We start from the raw sequence: 27,197 nt of genomic DNA on the forward strand, positions 1-27,197 counted from the left end.
TGTATTGTTTGATTCAGCTTGCTGATATTTTGTTGAGGATTTTTGCATCTATGTTCATCAATGATACTGGTCTATAATGTCCTTTTTGTGTGAAATTTTTGTAATTTTTTTGTGTGTGACATTTTATTCTTTATACTAACTACGGAGTTTGCTTGTTCTTTTTCTGTCTCCTTTAAGTGTAAGGTTGTTGTTTATCTGAGGGATTTTTTGTTTCTTGAGATACTCTTGTATTGCTTTAAGCTTGCAACAGCATTCTTCCATCTGGCCACCAGAGCTACATGTTCTGAGCATGCCCTGTGTGTGCTAAGTGAGTCTGTTTCAGTGGACTGACTCCTATGGATACTTGGTAGCTGTGGCTGGTCCTTGGTCTAGTTGGTTACCACAGAAGTTGTGCAGAAGTTGTTGGCCCGGGATGGGCATGTCCAGATCCTGCACAGCTGGCTACATGGCTAGTGGAGTCCCAGTCCTGGTGCCAACCCCCTGGTGGGTGGGCCCAGGTTACGAAGTAGCTGACTGAAGGCCAGGAGCCCCAGAGCTAGTGTTTACCTAGTGTTGGTGGGCAGGTTTAGTCTTGGGGTTCCTGCAGCTCATGGGGTCCTATGACAGCCTGCCTGCTAGTAGGTGGGACTGTGTTTCTGCCCATCTCATCGCTTGGCCTGGCGTTTCCCAGTACTAGTGCTGACTGGCTGGTAGACAGCTCAGTTTCAGTGCTAATAAGCTAGAGTGAGAATTCCAGAATGGCCCTTGTCAGCACCAGTGTTGCCATGTATGATGATCTCCCAAAAATGACGGCTGCCGCTATCTCTGTCTCCATATTAAGTCCCATTTGCCTCCTGCCTCTCTGGGAGGCTCTCTTAAGATCAGTGAGTGGGTCCTTTCATATTACTGATTCTGCCCTCCATTCTGGAATGTTTGAGATTTTTGTGTGCAGCCCTTGTCTATATGAATATTTTGCTTTTTCATGTTTTTGTGGGTGCCAGCTCCACCACCTCAGGAAATTTTATGAAACTTCAGTTTTGTGAAACTGAAGAAGTCCTAGGAATTAGGAAGGCAATGGCAACCCACTCCAGTACTCTTGCCTGGCAAATCCCATGGACAGAGGAGCCTGGTAGGCTGCAGTCCATGGGGTCACTAGGAGTTGGACACGACTGAGCGACTTCACTTTCCCTTTTCACTTTAATGCATTGGAGAAGGAAATGGCAACCCACTCCAGTGTTCTTGCCTGGAGAATCCCAGGGACGGGGGAGCCTGGTGGGCTTCGGTCTATGGGGTCGCACAGAGTCGGACACGACTGAAGCAACTTAGCCCAGCAGCAGCAGCAGAAATTGGGAAAACAAGTGACATAGTAGATTTAGAATCATAGTGGATGATTTGAAAGAGAAAAAGCCCTTGAAGCCATAGAGAAGAAAGAAGATAGTTAATGAGCACTTTTTATAATGACAAGTTGAGCCATAGCTTCTCACCCCACTTTATAGATGAAGAAACTGAGGCTCATGGAGGCCAAGTGACATCCCTGAGTTTCTGAAGCCGTCACTAGCCACAATGCAGACAGAATCTGCCTGACTGATCTACAGCTGTTCTTTTCAGAGTCTTGTATGAGTTCATCTGCTTTTGTTAATTTACTTCTAGTAGTCATTCTTTTCCTTCCCTGGATTCCCAGCATTTTTTCATTATTTTTCTCACAGAAAACCAGTTCTGTTAGAATATACTGGTGAGAGGGGTGTTCCCTAATCTTTTCTGGCCGCAGTACATTTTAAAGAACAGCCCAGTGACAGAGCAGTGAGTTTGTGAAACAGAATCAGTTCTGTGCCACTGTCCTTTCCCTGGCCCTGTGTGGTATGTTTCTATTCCATTCTATTCTTTATTCTTACGATTTCCTTTAGGTGAAATAGGCTGGCTGTGATCCATTAATCACACCCTTTAATAACTCATGTCCCATAGTTTGGCCTGTATTTTTAAAGCATGACTTGTAGCTCGAGTACTTTTCAGCAGAGGACGATAGGTTGTCTGAGTAAGAGCCCATCTCCTGTTCAGCTGAACTCAGATCCATGCTCTATGCAACCGGGCACTCTTATTTTACCCCTTTGTGGAGGGGTGGGGAATTCCTTTTAAATAGCATTTCAGCATTAACTTTAGAAATGGGGGCCATGGCTTACTTATTCTTGTGGTGGCTTCCTGTAGATAACACGTATTTTTAAACTCTTGTCTGTAAGATTGTGACTCGCTCTGTCTCTTCATGCCTTTGATCTTAATGTTTCTATGTTTTCCTGAGGTACTTTATTTAGCAACTTAAGTGAGTTTCAAAACCAAGCAAAGGTTTGCCATTCATCTATCCAAAATCTTGAAATTCTAGCTCACCTTTTTTTAATTTAAGTAGTATAGAGGGGCCTATTAAGAGTAGAGTTAATTACCAAGTATCTGATTTTTAATATACCATTTTCTAATTTTACTTTTTAAGAATAAAAAGAGAGATAGGAGTATGCGAATAGAGTAGAATGACACACTTGTGTGTCCTGTTCCCTTCCCTCTCCAAGACAGTTATAATAATGTGTGTCCTGCAACACAAATGACTGAAGTATACCACTCTTGCTCTTTCCCCAGCCCTCCAAGCCATAACATTGTGGTGAATGGAAAAGAATGTATAAACTTTGCTTCATTCAATTTTCTTGGATTGTTGGATAACCCTAGGCTCAAGGTAGGTAGCACATATGCTGAAGTGGACAGATAACATGACTGACTTAAGCAACTGGGCATAAAATAAGAGACAAATGCAGAATATCTGAAAGGGCTATGTAAATGTTTATCATTATTCTTTCTTGACAGAGCTGTAACCTAGTTTTCAACAAGGGAAGGCAGGAGTGTCCTAATATGGTTTAGTGTTAGGTGACAGCCAGAGAACTATATGAACCAAACCCAGTAATAGTTGGAGATGTGTCCAGGAAATTGCTTCATCTCCTTTTGGGATTGTGGGCCAGTAAACATTTTTTGAGGAAAGTTGTTCAGTCGCCCAGTTATGTCCAACTCTTTGCAACCCTTTGGACTGTAGCACACCAGGCCTCCCTGCCCCTCGCCATCTCCCAAAGTTTGTACAAGTTCATGTCCATGAACTTTGAGGTAAAACTTATGCCCAAAATGCCAAAAAGTGCGAATGCATTGAGTTAACCAGGTTTTCAGACGGTAAAGCGTCTGCCTACAGTGCAGGAGACCTGGTTTCGATCTCTGGGTTGGGAAGATCCCCTGGAGAAGGAAATGGCAACCCACTCCAGTACGGTTGCCTGGAAAATCCTATGGACAGAGGAGCCTGGTAGGCTACAGTCCATGGGGTCGCAAAGAGTTGGACACGACTGAGTGACTAACAACCAGGTTTTAATGGTCAAGCTAATATAACTTTTCCATGTTCTTAGTCATATGCCTATATCTTTCCGTCCCTCCATTCTTTATATCCTGTCAGAATTGTCTTAGTTCTTATAAAGGAGGAAAAGCCAGGCAACTAGAGAGGTATGTGAGCTATGTGGGTGAAAAAACAGGAAATTTCATTTTTGAGTTCTTAAGGATAAATTATTACAATATATTTTTTTTTTCCACAAAGGCAGCAGCTTTGGCATCTCTAAAGAAGTATGGTGTGGGAACTTGTGGACCTAGAGGATTTTATGGCACATTTGGTATGTTTACTGTCATATTTTTTAGACTGTTGCTTTCAACAATTAAGATCCAATCTGATTTCAAAACTTCTTGGAAAAGGTATCCTTTATTAGTTGTGGTAATAAGCAGATGAACTTTCTAGAAGATTTTGTGTTTGAGACCATTGGTGGGAGACATGTTGATCTTAAGCTGACTATCCCTTGTGTTGAAGGGCCATGGGTACCTAAGGCGCACCGTCTCAGCAGGACGAAGACTGAGCTCTTATTGCATTTGCCCCAAGAGACAATGGTGTGAGGAGACTGTCTGCCGTGCGTGACATTTGTGATGGGAAGCATCTGGTTTGAATGGCTCTGCTCTTCATAGTTGTGCAGGAACCCAAATCTTCCCTGTATTGTTGCTGTTGGCCTAATAGGGGCACCTTCCTTGTCTGCGTGGCTGTAGCCAAATGATGAGTATGGGGGAGCGGGAGTGCAGGGCTGCTGTACCCGTTTGGGTGGGCAGGTGGTATTGCTCATTATTCTGCCCACATTCCATTGGTGAAAACATAACTCGGATCACGCCTCCAGCAGAGGGACTGGGAAGTTGCCCTAGCTGGACAACCACATGCCAGGAGCAAGGTGAGAACAGATTGGAGGTATGGGGGGCAGTGGTCAACTGTATAGCCCTTTTCTTTCTGGAATGAAGATGAAGGATCATTGATTTCCTTACGTGTGGATGACCTGGGGATGGATTAACTACATGTTAGGATGAGTATGATTTCAAACACAGTAAACTCCCTAAATCAGAGCCATCAAAGAAGACCTTGGAATTTTATGATGGTTTTGTTAAATGTATATTGTTCTTTGCTTCTGAAAATTTCAGAAGTGTTGTTATATAATTGTTCAAGTGAGTATACTACTGGAAACAACATTCTGGTTTATGAAATGTCAGAGGCTGGGGAAAGAGGTCAGGGAAGGAAGTCTCTTTTGTCTTCTCTGCTCATTTTCATTTCTTGGTCTGCTTTTTTTTTCACTTCTGCAGTTAAGATGTTTTTATTTAAGGGAGCACCTTTCTTTATCCTTTAGCTAGTTTAGTGGTTGAATTATTTGTATTGGAAACAGATGATGGGAGTTGGTGTCCAAGAATCCTGCAGCTGGACAGGATCTTTAAAACCTTGTATTCCTGCATCCCAGCTATTCAGAAAAGAACTAGAAAGCTCAGAGAGGTTAAGTGACTTCCTCATGGTCACACTGCTAATTAATTTCAACCCTAAAACTAGAAAACAAGTTTCTTGATTTGCAGTCTTAATGGGAAGATCAAAGACTTTAAAGAGCTTAGATCAGAACCTCCCTCTTTCTTCTAGCCTAATGCAAACATGAGTTGTTTGCCTGCTTTTTATTGGTAGGGTATTATTTCCTTGATAAGAATTAGAAAACTGGAAAAGGCACTTTTTGTTTTTACAGGTTTATTTGTTGTAATCTGATCAACAAGCCTTTCTTTCCATGATCTGCTTTCTAGGGTAAAGAATTTGCTTTCTTAAAACCCTCTCTTTCTAGCAGATTTTATTTGCCCATGTGGCCTTGACTCTTGCTCGAGAGTTATCTGAGAAGACCAATAAGAGATTTATTGTAAAATTTAGTGAAAAAAAAGTTTCAAATCTTTAAGACCAGTTTTCCCAGAACTGTGGAAATATGTTATTGTAATCGCCCAGTCAATTTTTCATTTGAATCACCTGAAATATGCATAATAGGATGCTGTGTGCTTCCAGATTTGTGTGTGGGGGATCTTTAATGATTTTTAGATTAATTTTTAAATTGCAATATAGTTGACAAAAAATATTGTTAGTTTCAAGTGTATAGTGATTTGACATTTGCGTACATTATGAAATGATCACCATGACAAGTCTAGCAACCATCTTTCCCTAAAGTTATTACAATATTATTGGCCATATACCCTATGCTGTATATTACATCCCCATTGCTTATTTATTTTATAACGGGATGTTTGTACCTCTTAACCCCCTGTACCTAATTATCCCCACTCATCATCCCCTTTCCCTTTGGCAGCCACATATTTCTTCTCTATATCTATGAATCTGTTTTCATTGTGGTTTGTTTTGTTTCTTCGAGTCCACATATAAGTGAGATCATACGGTGTTTGTCTTTCTCTGTCTGACTTATTTCACTTTTCATAAAACCCTAAATTAATTTTCTTGATTGAATAATTCAGTCCATGATATAAATCTCAAAAAGGTTTAAAAAGATAGTGAAGTCTCTACCCACTGTCATTCTGCCTCCCAGAAAAGTCAGCTACTGTCAGTAGTTTCTTGTTAATTCTTCCAGAGACTTTTTTTCAGTGTATGCAAACCATTTCATACTTTTTCACCCCAGTTTTACAAAAATGATAGCATACCATATATATGTAGTATGCTGTTCGAGTTTGTTTTAAATTTAGTCTCTCATATGTCTGAATGTAATAAACACATGGTTGTGTTATCAGCTCTTTGGTGAACAGCTTTATTTGTCACTGTGTCTTTCTTGGGCTTCCCAGGTGGCAGGCACAGTGGTAAAGAATCTGCCTGCCAGTGCAGGAAATGCAAGAGACGTGGGTTCCATCCTGGGTCAGGAAGATCCCATGGAGTAGGAAATGGCACCCATTCCAGTATTCTTGCCTGGAAAATATCATGGACAGAGGAGCCTGGTGGGCTACAGTCCATGGGGTCTCAAAGAGCTGGACACGACTAAATGACCGCACACACCCACTCACACGTATCATTCTTATCGTATTGTAGTTCAAGGTTCAAACAGACTGTGGTATCTGGATAAAGATTGAAGGTTAATTTGCAGTGTGATGGTTTTGTAATAAGACACCAAAACTACAGCCTGGAGTAACGTGTAATGTTTTCTGAGTGTATCGTCCTTCCTATTAACTTGCTTTGTTCCTTTTCAGCGGTTACCCATGCTTGCTTATCATCTTTTTTCCTTTCTTTATATGTATATTGCATATATTTTTACTTTTTGTTTTTTCAATAGGATATTTTCTATATTTTTCCTTATTCTGGAACTGATCACTTAAATTATTGTAGTTGTATTACATTACCTTGAAATTTCAGTGTAGGTAAGTTCAGGAAAGCTACCTGAGATCTGCTAAGGCTATATTTTAAATCTCTAAAATACCTTCTACAGTTAAATTATTCTAAATATTTAGGGTACATTAACCCTTTGCACTGAGCATTAAAGCAGAAGTAAAGACCCCTTTCCTTTCATTTTAGTAGCTTGTGCGTTTGTGAGACTAGGGTCTCTTTCCCTGGCCCAGCGAAAGGTTGCTTTTAATTTTGTCTTTTTCCTGAAAGGATCATTCAGGCATCTATTTTCAGTGAAGAAAATGTTGCCTGTTTTAGCTGTTTTCTCAACATTTCAAGTAATGAATGAAAATCACTTATTGGAAAAGTAAATGTCCTTATTAAAACATTTTCCGCTTATTGTTTGATAGTAAAATTAGGTGATACTAGATGATTAACCGGAGAAGGCGATGGCACCCCACTCCAGTACTCTTGCCTGGAAAATCCCATGGACGGAGGAACCTGGTAGGCTGCAGTCCATGGGGTCGCTAAGAGTCGGACACGACTGAGCAACTTCACTTTCACTTTTCACTTTCATGCATTGGAGAAGGAAATGGCAACCCACTCCAGTGTTCTTGCCTGGAAAATCCCAGGGACGGGGGAGCCTGGTGGGCTGCCGTCTATGGGGTTGCACAGAGTTGGCCATGACTGAAGCGACTTAGCAGTAGCAGATGATTACCACAGAAAAAAGAAAATTGAGAGTTGAATTAAAATTCTTCTAGTTTCTTAGGCTAAATGTTTACCTGCCTCCTCAAGGCCCAGCAAGTTGTCTTATATAGTAAAGGACCATGTGAACCAGAGGTTTTTCCACCTTCTCATCTTATTGTTTTAATGTGTATTTTAGAATCAATCAAATGATGTTATCAAGTTGTGGAGCCTTCCTTTTCTCTAAGGCTAATGCAGTCCCAGTGCCTTTGATAATTGCTCTTGTTGAACCTTTTTATATTGTTTGTAATGCATTCAGATCTCATTTATTTGTTTATTCCTCAGGCCTGGGATCTGCCTTGCATATGTAATACATACTTGGCTCTATGGTCTTAAACTAAATCAAAAGACAGTTACTGGCAGGGTTTCATGGTGAGAGATAGTGACATTTAATTGTGTTTTAGAGACAAGAGTAAAGAACTGTTCATTTGTTTATTTTAAAGATACTTTTTCTCTGTTGTAGTATCTTGACTGCATGTTTTAGTAGGAAAAGCATTTGGTCATAAAATTCCTAGATTTGCCACTTCCTTCTACCAGTCATGGGATTGTAGTTTTCTCAGTGTAGGCAAGGAATGATCTTTGTGCAACTTAGAACATTTTGGTAAGAATCACGTAAGATACTGTTTGTGAAAAAAATACTGCATGAGAAAGCATTCTGGAAAACATTCAACACTGTTTTTGTATTTTAATGAGTACATATGGGATATTTGTACTTTTAAGAAAAATTGTCCAAGTCTCAGGTATTTAAAAAAAGTATGTAACATAAAAATATGGAGATATAAAGAGAAAATATAGTAGGTTGTTTTTAAACTGTTTTAAAGTTGGCAATTTTATGGTTTTTCCTCTGAACAACAAACTAGAACTTGGCCATAATACCTCCTTTTATTCTGATAAATAGGAAATTGAACCGAGGGGCTTTAATATAAGATAGCCCTTATATTTGGATATCCAGGATTTGGATAGCTTCATTAGAAGATAACATATCTGATATTTCCTTTTAAAAGAAGAAAACATTTTCTTTTATTCTACAAATATTAATTTAGTTGAACAAACACACAGTATGTTGCTTTTTCCATGCCAGGCATTATTCTGAGTGTTTATGAGCATTAACTCTTGCAGTTCTCCTAACAATTCTTTCAGGTAGGTACACCTGTTGCCATTTGACAGAGGAAGGACCTGAGAGGGACAGAACAGTTTTAGCCCTGTCTGGGGTTCACAGCTGGCAGTGAGGGAGCCCAGATCTGAGCCCCTGTGATGACCACCATGGCCAGGCTCTGTGCTTGGTGTGGGGCATCCTGCCTTAGCCTTGCCTCCCATCTGTTACATTCTGGTGAGGGAGCAAGTGCCAGCAAGGGCAGCAGAAAGGGCAGAGAGGACACGGAGGCCTTCTGGTCACCTCCTGCCATAGCCTCTTGCCTGCCATATTGTTTCCTAGCAGTGAATTAAAGAATACCGCATGCAAATCTATGAATCTAATTGTTGAAATGGATCATACACACAGAAGATAGACATCCAGAGTGAAAGAACATGCCCTGGCAGTTTTTTCTGTTTGCTGCCTCCCCCGCCCTTTTGTTGAGAATTTCTTCATTGCAGAGTAATATCATACATAAAAAGAAGTCACACAGCTATCCTTGTTCACCTGTCACAAAACCTGCTTTGCAAGGCTGACATCAGCTAAAGCCCAGTGTTTTTAGTTAGGAGAAAAGGCCTGTCTTATTTAAGCTTCTGGGACTAGACAAGAACCAGTAAATCATTGACTTATTGTAGAGAGATTCTTTTTACCACTTCATGGTAATAACATAAAAATGGTTATGAGTATGTGTGATGAGAGTATTAACATAATTTTTTTATCAACTGAGTTGCTAACTCTAAACCCTTAAAGCAGAGCCAAGATGTATTTGTTTTATTTATTTTTATTTGTTTTATTGCTGATCAATGAAGAGAATCATTTAGATCTACAGAATGACTTTAAATCCTTTTTTGCGGTTGGCAGAAAGTTTGTCTGTATGCACAGCATGTTTTTTCTTTTTGAAATGGAGATAATGAATGAAAGCATTTCACTGTGACTTGGGTAGTACTTCTGCTAGCTAAATTGTTGAGACTTGCCATAGATAATTCCCTATTTAGAGGTAGCATGGTACTTTGAAGGAGGCCTCCTACATGGGACCTGCTCTCTCATCTGATCAGAAATGAGAGGCAGTGGAGAGATGGGGGTCTTCGTGTAGGGAAGGTGCTCAGAGGACACTAACAAAGAGGAAAAGGAAGGCACACATGAGACATGCTCGTGCTCAGCCGCATGGAGGAAGCTGGATGTCGAGTGCTTTTCTGCTTTCCTTGTTCTTGTCAGATTTTTGCCTGAAACCTTTCCCTGGCAACATACCTTATAGAATGGCGGGCAGGGAGGCGCAAAATCAAGCCTGTAGACTTGGTGGTGTTGCTATCACAGGTTTGATGCTTGAAAAGCTAAGCATTCCTTTGGTACTATTTCGATCAACCAGGATGCATCTTTCTAGACCTTGTAATTGTGAAATCTCATGTTTATTTAATATTGATCTAATTAAAGTATCAGTTTATAAAAATAACTATTTGGTCATGGAAATCAAGTGATATTTCATGTATTTTTTATGTAATAGGCTATATGGGAGTGCTTCCCTGATAGTTCAGTTCGTAAAGAATCGACCTACAATGCAGGAGACCCTGGTTCGATTCATGCGTCAGAAAGATCCACTGGAGAAGGGATAGACTACCCACTCCAGTATTCTTGGGCTTCCCCTGTGGCTCAGCTGGTAAAGAATCTGCCGCAGTGCAGGAGACCTGGATTCTATCTGTGGGTTGGAAAGATCTCCTGGAGAAGGGAAAGGCTACCCAATCCAGTATTCTGGCCTGGAGAGTTCCGTGGACTGTGTATAGTCCATGGGGTTGCAGAGAGTCGCACACTAGTGAGTGACTTTCACTTTCAGGCTATATAGGTATACTTTTACACTTAAAAATGGGCAGAAGCATGCCTAGATTTTTTTTAAATCATTGCTTGATTAGAATGGGGTAAATAGTTCATTTTCACAATTCTGTATCATCCTTTAAGAAGTCTATGAAAGTCTAGACTTTGATTTATTTTATTTTTTGGATATTGCTGCTAAATTTTCTAATTCCTCACTGTACCTCTCTTGCCATCAAATTGGGATTTAGTTTGGACCCTCTGTGTTGTCTCATCTCTTGCTCAGTGACTGGCTCCCACCCCTGCAGCCTTCAGTTCATGACTGAGGGACCTCTGCCTTTAGTCAGAAGTCACTACAGAGGTGTTGCAGTTCTGAGTGTAGAAGGGACCCAGATGCTTCAGACCAGGAGACCGAAGGCACCTGTAGGCTCAGAGTTCTCCATTGAGAACTGCCAGATGCCTGTCTTAGCTGTCTCACTTTCTCAGGTGGCAGGAGCCCTGTTATTTCTCCCTGACCCAGTGCTTATCACAGTATCTGTATGTGATACTTACTAAATGTTTAATTAACAGTTGAGTTAACTGAGATTGTTAGACAGCCCTCATCTCCTTTTTAAAATGTAGTCCTTTGTGAAGTTGTATCTTTTATAATTCTCAATTTTGTCTTATTAATTAAAAGGCATCGCAATAAGATTAGTTTGCCTCTGATATATCAGTAAGTGGGTTTACAGGGTTTAGACACTTTAGTCAAATGTTCTAAAAAGTGGTTTATTCCTATTGCTGAACTTATCCCTCCCTGGAAGGTGATGGAAGCTTTATAATTAACTAGGTCCCTGTCCCTTACCGTGGGCCGGATTGTTTCTTTTGTATATCTCAGTCCTTCAGGTCTTTTCTTTCTCCCCTTTCTCACCAGGAATGCCTCTGGTGGGGAGAGGCATACCGCAGGGAAGGCTCATGCTGAAGGGGCCTCTTGGTGCGATGCTCCCACCTACAGGTCCTTGACATCTAGGCTGAAGGGAGGGTTTTGCTGGGCCATCAGCCTTCTTCACCCCTTACTGGAGAACACCTAGGTCCTCTGCCACTGCCTACGCTTCTTAGTTCCTCTCAGTTGGACATACCCCGGCTCTATCTGAAAGTCTGCCTTTACTGCTCTGAGCTCGTCCTCTTTCTCTTGAAACTGCAAGGCTAGAGGGGCCTGGCTGCATCTTCCCTGTATCAGCTTCTGAGTTCTCCTTGCACAGGGCATGGGTAAAATGCTGATCTGGTTCTCCAGGCTTGGGTCCTGCTGTAGTTAAAAGAGCTAAAGGAAGTTAAAAAATTTTTTCTGCTCTTGGGTAATGCTTCAAGATGCCTTAAAGTTTTCCAGTTCAAAGCCAGTCAGTATACTGTTTATTCCGGATATCGCTGGTCTTTTCATCTGAGGGTCTAGGAAGGTGAAAGGCTATATGGAACCATGATGTAAGAGAGAAGAAAAAAAACAGTTTAATAATTACAGTTTATCCCTATAATTATATCAACATTCTTCCTAAGCTGCTTCCATAAAAGGGCCATATTTCTCTTTGTATTCTACATTTGGATTCACCAGTACTCTTAGAAAGAAAATTCAGACAGAAACTCAGTCCTACAGTATAATGGCAGGTGCCACCAATAAATGCTGACACAAACTGTCAGCGGAGTGACCACCATAGTTGAGAAAGGCTCCCTCTCAATGCAGAGAGTGTGGAGTTCTTTTTAACCACTTTGCTTTTGTATTTCTTTTCCTTTTAAAAGCTGGTTGACAGTTGTCTTAATGCCTGGTTTGGTCACTTCTGCTAAAATGCTAAAAGGCATTAATAAATTAACATATGTTGATAACACCTCAGCACTGTTGATTGAGAGAAGTTAAAGCAGGCAAAGTGACAGGGCCTTGAATTCTTACTGCTAGAGTGGTATGAAAGCAAAACCCAGAGTCACAGCCATCTCAGTTACATATTTATGAACAAATGAGTAGCTGACTCAGTTCACAGAGTATGGAAATAGTTTGGGCCTGGAATTATCTTAGTAGATATTGTATAACTTGTAACTAAAAACAATTACATTTGACCACAAGGTGACTATTAATAACTAAACTGCCTATGTTGTTTTCTTTCTTCTTTAGTCAAAGAAAAAGAATTAAAAGACCTTTTAACCATTTAACTTTTTACTCTTTAACTAGATGTGCACTTGGATTTAGAAGACCGCCTGGCAAAATTTATGAAGACAGAAGAAGCCATAATATACTCATACGGATTTGCCACGATAGCCAGTGCTATTCCTGCTTACTCTAAGAGAGGGGACATTGTGTTTGTGTAAGTTACCTTTACCTACATTTCAAAATTCCTTTGGAAATAATATTGGCCTTCCTAGAAAATGTCTCTGTTAGAGATCATCTACCTAAAATATTGATATTTTTTTAACATTGAGAAGGTCAAACTTCTGCAGGAAGGGGCCAGCCCTGTGCCTTCCCTATGCAGCTCCTGACAGCATGGTGTCCTTGTGAGTCTGTGATCATAACCCACTCACACTCCCTGCTGAAATCACTCCACTTCGCAGCGCCCTCGCTGCAACTCCTGGTCTCTGCTGATCTTGCCCCATGGGTTGTTTAGAACACTGAAGTCCTGAGTTGGGGACTTATAATAAGGACTTGTGTCTCTCTTTTTATGAACAATGGAAGCTATTAAGTGAAGTGTGACAAAACCAAATTCTGGCTACAGTGTTAAAGAGGAAGCAAAAGTCAGTCTGAGACCTAAAATGAAAAGTTATTTAATAATCTGCGCAGAAGATAACAGAGGCTTGGGCTAGCGGCAGGTACTTTTGATGCTGCCTGTAACCTGCTACCTGGGCTCTGCCAGCCCTCACTCTGCTCCTCCCCTCTATGGTAAACAGCAGTACCACACATCCAGTGCCCATGTATGTTTGCTTCTGGAAAGTTAAGAAAGTCCCCAACAAGGGACTAGATTTTTAATAAAGCATAGTTACAACTACAGTGTTATCAGTGTTGCTTTGTACAAGTACCGCCCCATAAATTCTTTTTGAGTTTAAAGTCCAGAAAAAGCTTACAGTTAACAGTTGAACTTGTATGCTTCCTTTGTCAGATAATAAATACTATATTGTCCTTTTGGTTTAGTTGCTGGGAAACCTAGTCTAAATTCACTTTCAAGTCTTACACTTGGTGTCTTAGAACTTAAATTTCTAGTACATCATTAGACAACTTAATTATTTCCTTGTACATAATTTTAAATATTCCACCTGAAGTCTATTTGAAGGTAGGCACCCTGGAGGTAAAAATGGTATTTAGTAAATGATTTAATGAATTGTTTTTGATAAATTCATTAGGCATAGGCAATATGCCTGAGGTTTCATTTTCTTTCTTTTGTAGTAAACTGTGATAATGCTTTGTCTGCAGATCTCAGAGCAATGGTTGTTCATATACTTAAATCTTTCCTTATTACTTTATCTTTCTATTACTTTATGTACCCTTTACTAATGAAATGCTTTATGTTGAGATAATTGTGGCTTTACGTACACCTGTAAGAAATGCAGAGATTTTCTGGACCCCTTACCTAGTCTTCCCCAAAAGTCACCTCTTGCAAAACTCTAATACAGTTTCAAACTGGAATGTAGACACTGATAAAGTCAAGATAATCCCTGGTTTTGTCACACTCATGTCCCTTCTACCCTGTTTTCTCTTTAACCCCTGAAGGCAATGGCACCCCACTCCAGTACTTTTGCCTAGAAAATCCCATGGACGGAGGAGCCTGGTAGGCTGCAGTCTATGGGGTCGCTAGAGTCGGACATGACTGAGCGGCTTCACTTTCACTTTTCACTTTCATGCATTGGAGAAGGAAATGGCAACCCACTCCAGTGTTCTTGCCTGGAGAATCCCAGGGACGGGGAACCCTGGTGGGCTGCCGTCTATGGGGTCGCACAGAGTCGGACACGACTGAAGCGACTTGGCAGCAGCAGCAGCAGCAGCAGCCACTACTTTCTTCCATTTCGGTAATTTCATCATTTCAAGATTGCTGTACATATGTAATCATATAGTAGGTAATATTTGAGGATTGCCTTTTTTCATTTTGAATGAATTCTCCAGAGATTCTTTAGAGTTGTTGTGTAAAACAGGAGTTTGTTCCTTTTGATTGCTGAGCCACATTCCATAGTACGGATACACCAAAGTTTGTTGAACTATTCACCTCTTAAGGACATCAGAGTTGTTTTTAGTTTAGGGCAATTACAAGTAAAGATGCAATAAATATTCATGTATAGGTTTTTCTGTGAGCTTAAATTTTATTTCTTTGGAATATAGACCAAAGAGTGCAGGTGCTGGTCATGCAGTGTTACACATTTCATTTTTCAAGAAACTGCCAAACTTTTCCAGAGAGCTATATTATTTCACATTTCTGTCAACAGTATATAAGTGACGTAGTTTCTCCGACATCCTCAGCAGCATTTGGTGTTGTCACTATTTTTCGTTTTAGCCATTCTGTAGGTGTATAAAGATATCTCATTGTGGTTTTAGTTTATATTTCCTGATAACTAGCCATACTTAACTGTTTTTAGACTTTGTTAGTCTTGGCATAGGAGAAGGAAATGGCAACCCACTCCAGTATTCTTGCCTGGAGAATCCTGTGAACAGAGGAGCCTGGTGGGCTGCTGTTTGTGGGGTCGCACAGAGTCAGATACAACTGAAGCGACTTAGCATGCATGCATGCATTGGAGAAGGAAATGGCAACCCACTCCAGTATTCTACTGGAGAATCCCAGGGACAGAGGAACCTGGTGGGCTGCTGTCTATGGGGTTGCACAGAGTCGGACACAACTGAAGCGACTTAGCAGCAGCAGCAGCAGTAGTCTTGGCATCAGAATACTTTCTGAAGTCAATTTGAAAGTGTTCACTCCTCTTCTAGTATTTTCTGGAGAAATTCTATAAACATTTGTTAGAATTCTCCAGTAAAAACAGTTGAGCCTGGAGTTTTTTTGTTTTGTTTTGTTTTAGAAGTATTTTAACTATGAATTTGATTTCCTTAGTACTTATAAGGCTATTTAAATATTGAGATGTAGTAGCTAGTGTTTTTCAAGGAATTGGTCCATTTCTTCTGAATCATCAAATTTATATGTATAGCATACTTTGTGGTATTCCTTTCTTATCCTTCTAATGTGGTATACCTTTCAGTTCAGTTCAGTTGCTCAGTCGTGTCTGACTCTGCGACCCCATGAATCGCAGCACGCCAGGCCTCCCTGTCCATCACCATTCACTCAGACTCAATCGAGTCAGTGATGCCATCCAGCCATCTTATCCTCTGTCGTCCCCTTCTCCTCCTGCCCCCAATCCCTCCCAGCATCAGAGTCTTTTCCATTGAGTCAACTCTTCGCATGAGGTGGCCAAAGTACAAATGTCTGGAAGCCCATTTCCTTCCTGACTGGTAATTTTTGTCTATTCTCTTTTTTGTCATTTTTGCTAGAGATTTGTCAATTCTATTGATCTTTTAAAAAAAAAATCAACTCTTTCATAGAATTTTTTTGTACAGTGTATTTTTGTTTTCATTTCTGCTAATTTTTGGTGCATTTCTTGTCTCCTCATTTTCAGTTTATCTTATTCTTTCTAGGTTCTTGAAGTGGGAACTTCAATTACTAATTTGAGGCTTTTCTTTTTTTCTAATGTGTTAGTGTTATAAATTTACCTAATCATGCTGTAGTTGTGTTCCATGAATTTGATGTGTTTATTTTCATTTTCATGTAGTTCCTTGGATTTTATTTTCCTTAATACTCTCTTTGACCCATAGGTTATGCAGAAGTGTGTTGTTTAGTTTCCAAACCCTTGGAAAATGTAAATTTGTCAGTTTTGTGGCCTGTGATATGATCTTTCTTGGAATATATTCCATGAATTCAGTTCAGTTGTGTCCCACTCTTTGCGACCCCATGAATTGCAGCACGCCAGGCCTCCCTGTCCATCACCAACTCCCGGAGTTCACCCAAACTCGCATTCATCGAGTCTGTGATGCCATCCAGCCATCTCATCCTCTGTAGTCCCCTTCTCCTCCTGCCCCCAATCCCTCCCAGCATCAGAGTCTTTTCCAATGAGTCAACTTTTCGCATGAGATGGCCAAAGTATTGGAGTTTCAGGTTTAGCATCAGTCCTTCCATAGAACACCCAGGACTGATCTCCTTTAGAATGGACTGGTTGGATCTCCTTGCAGTCCAAGGAACTCTCAAGAGTCTTCTCCAGCACCACAGTTCAAAAGCATCAATTCTTCAGCACTCAGCTTTCTTGACAGTCCAACTCTCACATCCATACATGACCACTGGAAAAACCATAGCCTTGACTAGACAGACCTTTGTTGGCAAAGTAATGTCTCTGCTTTTGAATATGCTCTCTAGGTTGGTCATAACTTTCCTTCCAAGGAGTAAGCATCTTTTAGTTTCATGGCTGCAGTCACCATCTGCAGTGATTGTGGAGCCCCCAAAAATAAAGTCTGACACTGTTTCCACTGTTTCCCCATCTGTTTCCCATGAAGTGATGGGACCAGATGTTTCTGCCATAAGAGTGGTGTCATCTGCATATCTGAGGTTATTGATATTTCTCCTGGCAATCTTGATTCCAGCTTGTGCTTCTTCCAGCCCAGCGTTTCTCATGATGTACTCTGCATACAAGTTAAATAAGCAAGGTGACAATATACAGCCTTGACGTACTCCTTTTCCTATTTGGAACCAGTCTGTTGTTCCATGTCCAGTTCTGACTGTTGCTTCCTGACCTGCATACAGGTTTCTCAAGAGGCAGGTCAGGTGGTCTGGTATTCCCATCTCTCAGAATTTTCCACAGTTGATTGTGATCCACACAGTCAAAGGCTTTGGCATAGTCAATAAAGCAGAAATAGATGTTTTTCTGGAACTCTTTTGCTTTTTCCATGATCCGGTGGATGTTGGCGGTTTGATCTCTGGTTCCTCTGCCTTTTCTAAAACCAGCTTGAACATCTGGAAGTTCACGGTTCACGTATTGCTGAAGCCTAGTTTGGAGAATTTTGAGCATTACTTTACTAGCGTGTGAGATGAGTGCAACTGTGCGGTAATTTGAGCATTCTTTGGCATTGCCTTTCTTTGGGATTGGAATGAAAACTGACCTTTTCCAGTCCTGTGGCCACTGCTGAGTTTTCCAAATCTGCTGGCATATTGAGTGCAGCACTTTCACAGCATCATCTTTCAGGATTTGAAGCAGCTCCACTGGAATTCCATCACCTCCACTAGCTTTGTTCATAGTGATGCTTTCTAAGGCCCACTTGACTTCACGTTCCAGGATGTCTGGCTCTAGGTGAGTGATCACACCATCGTGATTATCTGGGTCGTGAAGATCTTTTTTGTACAGTTCTTCTGTGTATTCCTGCCGCCTCTTCTTAATGTCTTCTGCTTCTGTTAGGTCCATACCATTTCTGTCCTTTATCTTTGCATGAAATGTTCCCTTGGTAGCTCTAATTTTCCTGAAGAGATCTCTAGTCTTTCCCTTTCTGTTGTTTTCCTCTATTTCTTTGCTTTGATCACTGAGGAAGGCTTTCTTATCTCTTCTTGCGACATTGTACAGGAGACAGGGAACAAGACCATCCCCATGGAAAAGAAATGCAAAAAAGCAAAATGGCTGTCTGGGGAGGCCTTACAAATAGCTGTGAAAAGAAGAGAAGTGAAAAGCAAAGGAGAAAAGGAAAGATATAAGTATCTGAATATGTTCCATAGTCACTTTAAAAAAGAATGTTTTGGCAAATACAGAGAAAAGCCCGTATGAGGACAACAGTGAGAATGCGTCACTTCGTGACAGGACACGTGATTAATTTCCTTCCTTACGCATTTCGGTTTTTCGTATGATAGTATTCAGTGATCAAATGTTGTACTGATCATTATTTGTTGAAAGTCAATGATACACAAATTAAAACCAAAAGAAACCACACAAAAGATTTATTTGCCACTTCTATCTTATAATCCACTCAGAGAGAGAGGTAGTTTTACATGTCAACTTCCTAAGATATATTTCTATATATCATAGTTTTAGTGAAACAAAGAGTAATTTCCATGAAATTTTATTTACCTTTTGAGGAAAATTATTTTTCTCCATTATCATTAAATGTGCTGTGCTATGCTTAGTTGCTCAGTCGTGTCTGACTCTTTGTGACCCTGTGGACTATAGCCTGCCAGTCTTCTCTGTCCATGTGGATTCTCCACGTAAGAGTACTGGAGTGGGTTGCCATGCCTTCCTCCAGGGGATCTTTCCAACCCAGGGATTGAACCCAGGTCTCCCACATGGCAGGTGGATTCTCTGAGTCACCAGGGAAGCCCTGTCATTAAATAGGAAAACAATATTCTGCTGAATGGAGTGTTCTGTAAATGACAATTAAATCTTCCTGATTGGTGTTACTGAGTTCTTCTGTATCCTTGCTGATTTTCTGTTTGGTAGTTCTGTCAAACTACTAGTGCTACAGGTCTATCAAACTGTTGTTGTTGTTTGTCTATTTCTTTTTTCATTTTTATCAGTTTTTGTTTGTTACCTTTTGTAAGCTCTGTTACTTGGTACATGTTTAGGATAAGTTTTCTTGACTAATTAACACTTTTTATTATTATATAATGGCTCAACAGTTAGTTAGAACTGGACATGGAACAACAGACTGGTTCCAGATAGGAAAAGAAGAACATGAAGGCTGTGTATTGTCACCCTGCTTATTTAACTTATATGCAGAGTACATCATGAGAAATGCTGGGCTGGATGAAACACAAGCTGGGTTCAAGATTGCCAGGAGAAATATCAATAACCTCAGATATGCAGATAATACAACCCTTATGGCAGAAGGAAAAGAACTAAAGAGCCTCTTGATGAAAGTGAAAGAGGAGAGTGAAAAAGTTGGCTTAAAACTCCGCATTCAGAAAACTAAGATCATGGCAGCCAGTCCCCATCCCTTCATGGCAAATAGTTGGGGAGACAGTGGAAACAGTGAAAGACTGTTTTTGGGGGCTCCAAAATTTCACTGCAGATGGTGACTGCAGCCATGAAATTAAAAGATGCTTGCTCCTTGGAAGAAAAGTTATGACCAACCTAGACAGCATATTAAAAAGCAGAGACATTACTTTGCCAACAAAGGTCCGTCTAGTCAAAGCTATGGTTTTTCCAGTAGTCATGTATGGATGTGAGAGTTGGACTATAAAGAAAGCTGAGCGCCAAAGAATTAATGCTTTTGAACTGTGCTGTTGGAGAAGACTCCTGAGTATCCCTTGGACTGCAAGGAGATCCAACCAGTCTGTTCTAAAGGAAATCAGTCCTGAATATTCATTGGAAGGACTGATGCTGAAGCTGAAACTCCAGTACTTTGGCCACCTCATGTGAAGAACTGACTCATTAGAAAAGACCCTGATGCTGGGAAAGATTGAGGGCAGGAGGAGAAGGAGACGACAGAGGATGAGATGGTTGGATGGCATCACTGATTCAATGGACATGAGTCTGAGTGAACTCTGGGAGTTGGTGATGGACAGGGTGGCCTGGTGTGCTGCAGTCCATGGGGTTGCAGGAGTCAGACATGACTAAGCAACTGAACTGAACTGAATGACTTTCTCTGTCTCTGATAATTTTCTTTGTTCCAGAGTTGTCTTTATCAGTTAATAACACAGGCACTCTGCTTCCCTTTTGAAAGTTTTGTGTGGTGGATTTATTGTATGTAATAAATATGTTCACTGCCTGTATTATTGTATATAATATACATACATATTCCCTTACTACCTACCTATCTCATTACATCTGAAGGCAATTTCTTATAGGCAGTATGTTTAATCCTCTGTGCCAGTCTCTGTCTTTAAATTGTATATTTAAGCCATTTACATTTAATGTAATCATTGGTATATGAGAGCTTATTGTTCGGTTGCTGAGTTGTGTCAACTCTGCAGCCTCATTGACTGCAGCATGCCTGGCTTCCCTGTCCTTCACTATCTCATGGAGTTTGCTCAGATTAATGTCCATTGAATGGGTAATGCTATCTAACCATCTGAGAGCTTAGATCTACCAATTTTTATTTTTCATTTTTTACTTGTTCTGTTTGTTTTTTGTTTTCCTTTTTCTTTTTCCTGCCTTTCTCAGGGTTAATTGAATGTCTTTGAGAGTTCCATTTTTATTTATCTTGTTTATCTAATACAATCACTTATATCTTTTTTTTATAATACAGTTGTTTTAAGTATTTCTTGTAAACACCTTGAGAACCACATGAGATAGTGTTGTAATTTTTACTTTAACCATCCAAAAATAATTTAGAAAACTCATGAGAAGAAAAGCCTACTGTGTGTGTTCATACTTTTTACTTTGTTCTTTCTTCCTTCATCAGAATGTACAGTTATTTTATTTTATTTATTTATTATTTCTATGTGGAGAGCTTTCCCTAGCTATGCATTTAGGGGAGGCCCGCTTGAGAAAAACTCTTCATAGTTTTTTCCAACTGAGAATGTCATCTTCTCTTCATTACTAAAGAATATTTTTACTAGTTTTGGATTCTTGGTTGCCAGTCTTTTCTTTCAGTATCTGAAATACATTGTGATGCTCTTTTCTGGTGCTCTTGGTTTATGATGAGAAATATACTGCCACTCAACTTTATTTTATATATAAGATGTCATTTTTTGCATGCTGTTTTCAAGAATTTTTTGTTTGTCACTAGTTTTCAGAAATTTGACTAAAATTGTATTGGCATTTATATGCTTGGGTTCACCTGCAAGAATTTCACTCAGCTTCTTTAATCTGTTGGGTGAAGCCTCTTGCCAAAGTTGGGACTTTTTTCAGCTATTATTTATTTAAGTACCTATTTGGTTCTCTTCTTTGGAACTCCGCAGAGTTGAATGTTGCGTATTTTATTGTGGTCTCACAGGTCCCTGAGACTCTGTTATTTTCTTTCCAGTCTGTTTTCTCTTTGCTATCTACATTGACTTGATTTCTACTGTTCTGTATTTTTAGCTCTCTGATTTTGAGCTCATCCACTATGCTTTTTCTCTTGACTATTTTGTTTTTGAATTCTAACATCTCCATAAGATTCTCTATTTCTTCCCTCTCTCTGCTGAGACTTCCTGTTTCTTCATTTGTTTCAAGCATGTTGGTAATTACTCACTGAAGCATTTTCATTGTGACTGCTCTGAATCATTGACAGATAATCGTAACAGCTTTGTCATCTCAGTACCTATATTAGTTGATTTTTTTTCCATTGTTTGATGTTTTTTGGTTCTTGGTATGACATTTTCATATTATGCTATTATAGTTTATGCTTTATTTAAATGTTCTAATTGTTTCTCTGACAGTCTTCCAGCAGGGGCAGGGGGCACTGCTGCCTCATTACTGCCAGATGGAAATACAAGTCCAGGGTCTCCACTGGGCCTCCATTGACACTGACATGGGGTTATTTTCATTTCTGCTGGTTGTTGATGGGAGTCCTACTCTTCTCTGAGCCTCCCCTGACATGCCCTAAGCATAGAGAGGGGAGAGTGCCTCTCATGCAAGAGGGTTGGAAGTTGGGTCTCACATGGTCTTCACAGTGGGAGCCACTTGTTACTATCCAGTAGGGATACATACAAGTTCTGGTTGTCTTCTGTGACAGTGCCCTTGGGGGTGTTGGGGAGCCTTGTTATTGCCTTGTAAAGGCTAGAGTCTAGGTTCCCCCTGAGCCTTTGCTGATGTGGAGGGGACAGGCCCAGGTTGTTTTTGATTTGGCTGCAATAGAGACATTATTGGGCTTTCCTGGTGGCTCAGAAGGTAAAGAATCCACCTGTAGTATGGGTGACCTGGCTTTGATTCCTGGATTGGGAAGATCCCCTGGAGGAGGGCATGGCAACCTGTTCCAGTATTCTTACCTGAAGAATTCCTATGGACAGAGGAGCTTGGCGGGCTTCAGTCCATGGGGTTGCAAAGAGTCGGACATGACTGAGTGACTAAGAACACACAGAGAGACATTATCATTTGCTGAGCTGCCCCCTTTCCTGTCCTTGGCTACAGAGAGCAGACTTTTGTCAGACCTTTTTTGTCTATGCCTGTTGGCATTTCCAGTTTGCCTGCTGCATCAGTTCCAAATCAGGAAAATCCAGAAACTTGTTTCATGTCATTTCTTACATCCCTTGGTTGTGTGCTTTTTCTTATTTTTCAGTATTGTCTTATATTTGTTTTATACACAATGTCCAGGATTTTTGGTTTTACCCAGAGAGAAAAATAGGAAAAATTAATAATGTCTTTCTCCCCAGAAGTAGAAGTCTTGTTTGAACTTTTAAATAATACACTTAATTTAAAAACTATATTCCACCCTCTCACCACAAATAACTCAATTTGGGAGATCGTACTGAAGTTTAATCTACATGACTCAGCATTCTCTCCTGGGTTATGTAGCGTCAACAGTCCAGTATTCATTTTCATGGCAAAGTAATGGCAGAGTGGTGGCCAGTCAAATCAGAGATGTTATTGATGATAAGATACATCAATGTTTCATTTAGTTTTCAGAATGAGAAAATTACTGTGAATATCCATACAGTAAGGTGCATGCTGATTTTTCAAAGATCAAAATATGGCAAGAGTGTGGTGCTTGGAACAGAATCAATATGGTAGTTAGATGGAAAGACTTGGCAGAGTGAAGTGCAAACAATCATGTATTCATGTTCAAACATATTTTATCTATTTACCCTCTTCAGTTTAACAAGTGGATGTTGGTCAACTTACAAAAACAAGCATTCCTTTTCTGAGAATGTTGACAAGACTCTTTAAACCCCAGTCTGGTGGGTCTGTCTTTCTTGCAGAGATAAAGCTGCCTGCTTTGCTATTCAGAAGGGATTACAGGCATCACGTAGTGACATTAAGCTGTTTAACCATAATGATATGGACGACCTGGAGCGACTACTAAAAGAACAAGAGATTGAAGATCAAAAGGTATGATTCTTTTGAAGAAAATGATACAGTTCTTTAGTACTTTCTAACCAGCTAAATTATAAATGAAATGGTAATTTGTCATGAAAACTGGCCTGTGGATCACATTTGGGTATTAAATAAAGGTGTTCTTGCTTATTAAATGTACCTCAGGTTAGAAAGCCAAGTCTGATAGTAATTGCCTCATCATTGTCATCATTATATGTGGCAAATTTGGAAAAACGGTATCTAGGCAGCTTTCTAAAAAGAGAAAAAGAAAAACGGCATGCACTTTGGAGATGGAGGAACATATACTCAACTCTACAGAAATAACACCAGAATTCATTACAGTGTTAACAGGATATACCTAGTGAATTCAAAACGGACTTATTTATATCAGAATAAATCATGTATCAGTCCACTGGAAAAAACAGTGGCAGCGTATCTTAATCTATGAATTTATGTGAGACTTCTGACTCCAGCCTCATCCCAGGTCTCTGAGTGACTGCTTCCTATGGGAAGCGACTGCCTCAAGCATGGTTTCCTTCCCTCCTGCAGCCTGTTAAGACTTCTCAAGCACCTGCGTAGGTCCTTGGGGCAGGGAGGAAATTGGGGGAGTGGAACTTGCTCCTTGTTGTTGTGATAAAGGGGGAAATAGAGGAAATGTGTTCAAAGCATCACCCTTAGAATTAGCGGGAACTACTGTATGTAGATGTACTAGTAACCTGGTCACCAGATCCTTGGTTTGAAACACCACTTTCAAGTGGACTTTTCCACTGCAACTCATCCATTGCTAGAGTAACTGATAAAGATGCTCATCACATTCTTAATTTTGTGTTAATTCCCATTTTTCTAGATACTTGTTTTATTTCTTTTGGATTCAGTTGTCTTTGTTTAGGTGATAGCCTAGGAGCAGCACTACATGATCATACACATTCTTGTGGTGAATATGCATAGACTCTGCTCTTCTGCTGTTCTGCGATAGATGTGCTATAAGCTGTGTTTTATAATTATACAATTTAGAAAAATCTATAGATGTTAGGGAACGGCTTAAAATTGAGACCATACCACCTATGAATTCTTTCTACAAATTGTAAAATGATGCCCCTTATTATAATTCAGTAATAGAATACTACCGTATTGAAGAACGCTGCTGTAGAAGGTATGACCAATGAACTGGTCTGCTGTAGAGTTATTTTGCCAAGTTAACATTGTACAAATTTGGAAGACAACATACTCAAGTTTTGTGTGTATGTATTTTATAAGATTTACAATCTGTGGAACTTTTTTAAAGTGAATAACCAGGAATTATCTTAAAATTTATTTCCATTTTATAGTTTTTACCTTTTTACTAATTAATTCTACCATATTTTCCTGCCAAGAGTAAGCTTTCTAAATTACTTTACATTTTGATTTTTAGAAATAAATCCTTTAAAATTTTATTTTAATATTTAAATTTTTATATATTTTCTACTTAGATACTTGTTTTTACTTTGAAAGTGAGTTAAAATATTGCTGTTTAGTCTGGATTTGGATCAAACTTTTTTTGTCAAAAATTTCCCAACTTATTGGGGTTCATATGTTTTTTTCATTCCTTTTCTTATGGAGTTCTCGTATCCCATATTAATCCTTCTTTAAGAAAAAAAAAAAAGACAGTAGATTAAAAACAGCAGTTCACAGAAATACAAACAACTGAGCAAATAAAACATAGTCTGACCTCACTAACAATTACAGAAATTAGGGTAAAGGTTTTTGCCTGTCCAATTAGGGAAAACTTTTATGGTAGTAATCAGTGCCACACTGATGTATGTGATGATACAAAGGGTCCTCCTCTAGCTCAGATGAGAGTTTCAGTTGTGACAGCCTTTCTAGAGGATAAATGGGCGCATATATTCTAGGATTCTTAAATACCCGTATCCTCTGGAGTTCTATCTTTAGAAGATAAGATAATCAGAAATGGTGTCAAAGATCAGTGGGGTGTGGAAAGGCATGTGTTATTTGAAAAAGTCCCTCCACCACACTACTTTTGAACATCACTGGATGAAGCCGTAGTCAGTTTCACTTGACTCAGTTTTGAGGAATAAGAAAGGTAAAGGTTTCATTTGTTTTTTGGTTGACAAGGGAAATCAAGGTTTGTCTGTTTTTTTAACTTTTTATTATTAAAAGATCTGGCACATTCAGAGGAAATAGTAGTAGAGTGAAGCTCCCAGTGCCCTTCTCTCAGCTCTGTTTTCAAAATTCTGTCATTCTTGTGTCATCTGAACCTTCACCTACCTCCCCACCCCATCTCTGTGAAGATGATGATTGTCATCATCATTATAGTTCTTCTTACTTTAGGTAAAATTTACAGACACTGAAATACATAAATCCTAGTCATACAGTTTTGACCAGTGGTTATACCTATGTATGGACTTCCCTGGTGGCTCAGACGGTAAAGCATCTGTCTACAATGTGGGAGACCTGGGTTCCATCCCTGGGTCGGGAAGATCTGCTGGAGAAGGCAGTGGCAACCCAATCCAGTACTCTCGCCTGGAAAATCCCATGTACAGAAGAGCCTGGTTAGGCTGCAGTCCATGGGGTTGCAAAGAGTCCGACATGACAGAGTGACTTCACTTTCACTATACCTATGTAGCCCAGGTGTCCTGAGCCCTGTCACGACGTAAAACATCCACTTCTCCCCCAGAAGATTCCCCTGGGTCCCTTCCCAGTCATTCTGGGCTTTGGAGGGTTGTGTTTTTGTTTTAATTTTCTCAGATTCTAAACAGTTTGTATTTGTGGGTGAGGCCTCCTCATTGGCTGAGTGAGTGAGTGAAGTTGCTCAGTCGTGTCCGACTCTTTGCGACCCCATGGACTGTAGCCCACCAGGTTCCTCCATCCATGGGATTCTCCAGGCAAGAATACTGGAGTGGGTTGCCATTTCCTTCTCCAGGAGATCTTCCCGACCCAGGGATTGAACCCAGGTCTCCCGCATTGTGGCAGACACTTTAACCTCTGAGCCACCAGGAAAGCCCTGAAGGATTGTATATGAAGCCCTCATTGGCTATGTGACCTGAAAACATATGTAGGACAAGAAAGCACTGTTTTTCATCTCATAGTAACAGGATCGCAAACCTTAAACTTGAAATTAATTTAGTCTATTTATTTATCTTGGTGAATACATCTTGTAATGTGAAAGTGCTAGAAAGCACCTAACAGATTTTTATATTTGGAGTTACTAAAGTTTAAAATGTCTGTTTTTTTCTTTTAAAGAATCCTCGCAAGGCTCGTGTAACTCGACGTTTCATTATAGTTGAAGGATTGTATATGAATACTGGAACTGTTTGCCCTCTTCCAGAATTGGTGAGCAACTATGTCTATTAATTATTTGAGAATTAAGACTATTTGGCAGTTATACCTTTTGTTTATGACCACTTTTAATGTATAACATCTACACTGCTTTGCTTAATAGATATCATAAGCACAATCTGATCATATTAGGGAAGTAGATGAACATAAATGCCAACCATGACATTTAAAGAGTAATCACGACTGAGTTTTTTAAAATCAACTTTATTGAAGTGTAATGGATACGTAATAAAAGACACTTATTTTAAGTGTGTGATTTGGTGTGTTCTGACAGGTGTACACCACTGTATCACCAGCACCACAGTCATGATATAGAGCATTTCTGTCACTCCAGAGGATCCCTCAGGATCACTTCTTAAATGATTAATGATGTTGAGCCTCTTTTCTTGTGTTGGCTAGTTGTTGATCTTTGGAGAAATGTCTGTAGAAGCCTTTTGCCCAGTTTTAAATTGGATTGTCTTTTTTGTTAAGTTCTTTGTATATTCTGGATACTAAACCCTTATCAGATAATGTGATTTCAAATATTTTCTCTCATTCTGTAGATTGTCTTTCCATTTCTTTGATGGTGAC

The 27,197-nt window shown here is 39.8% G+C and overlaps 1 protein-coding gene across 3 annotated transcripts in view; it reads left to right on the forward strand.

The window, feature by feature from the left end:
• SPTLC1 (serine palmitoyltransferase long chain base subunit 1) overlaps positions 1–27,197 on the forward strand; it is a 68,286-nt gene that overhangs the window by 19,316 nt on the left and 21,773 nt on the right. For 2 of the 3 annotated variants that reach the window (XM_025282099.3, XM_006067980.4), the window contains exons 4-8: positions 2,602–2,695; positions 3,590–3,662; positions 12,574–12,706; positions 23,177–23,306; positions 26,532–26,621. In XM_025282099.3, the coding sequence (XP_025137884.1) occupies positions 2,602–2,695; positions 3,590–3,662; positions 12,574–12,706; positions 23,177–23,306; positions 26,532–26,621 (520 nt within the window). The remainder of the gene's footprint in view (positions 1–2,601; positions 2,696–3,589; positions 3,663–12,573; positions 12,707–23,176; positions 23,307–26,531; positions 26,622–27,197) is intronic. The other variant, XM_044940317.2, reaches the window with a different exon arrangement.

This window comes from Bubalus bubalis, chromosome 3, assembly GCF_019923935.1.
Source record: "Bubalus bubalis isolate 160015118507 breed Murrah chromosome 3, NDDB_SH_1, whole genome shotgun sequence".
NCBI lineage: Eukaryota > Metazoa > Chordata > Mammalia > Artiodactyla > Bovidae > Bubalus > Bubalus bubalis.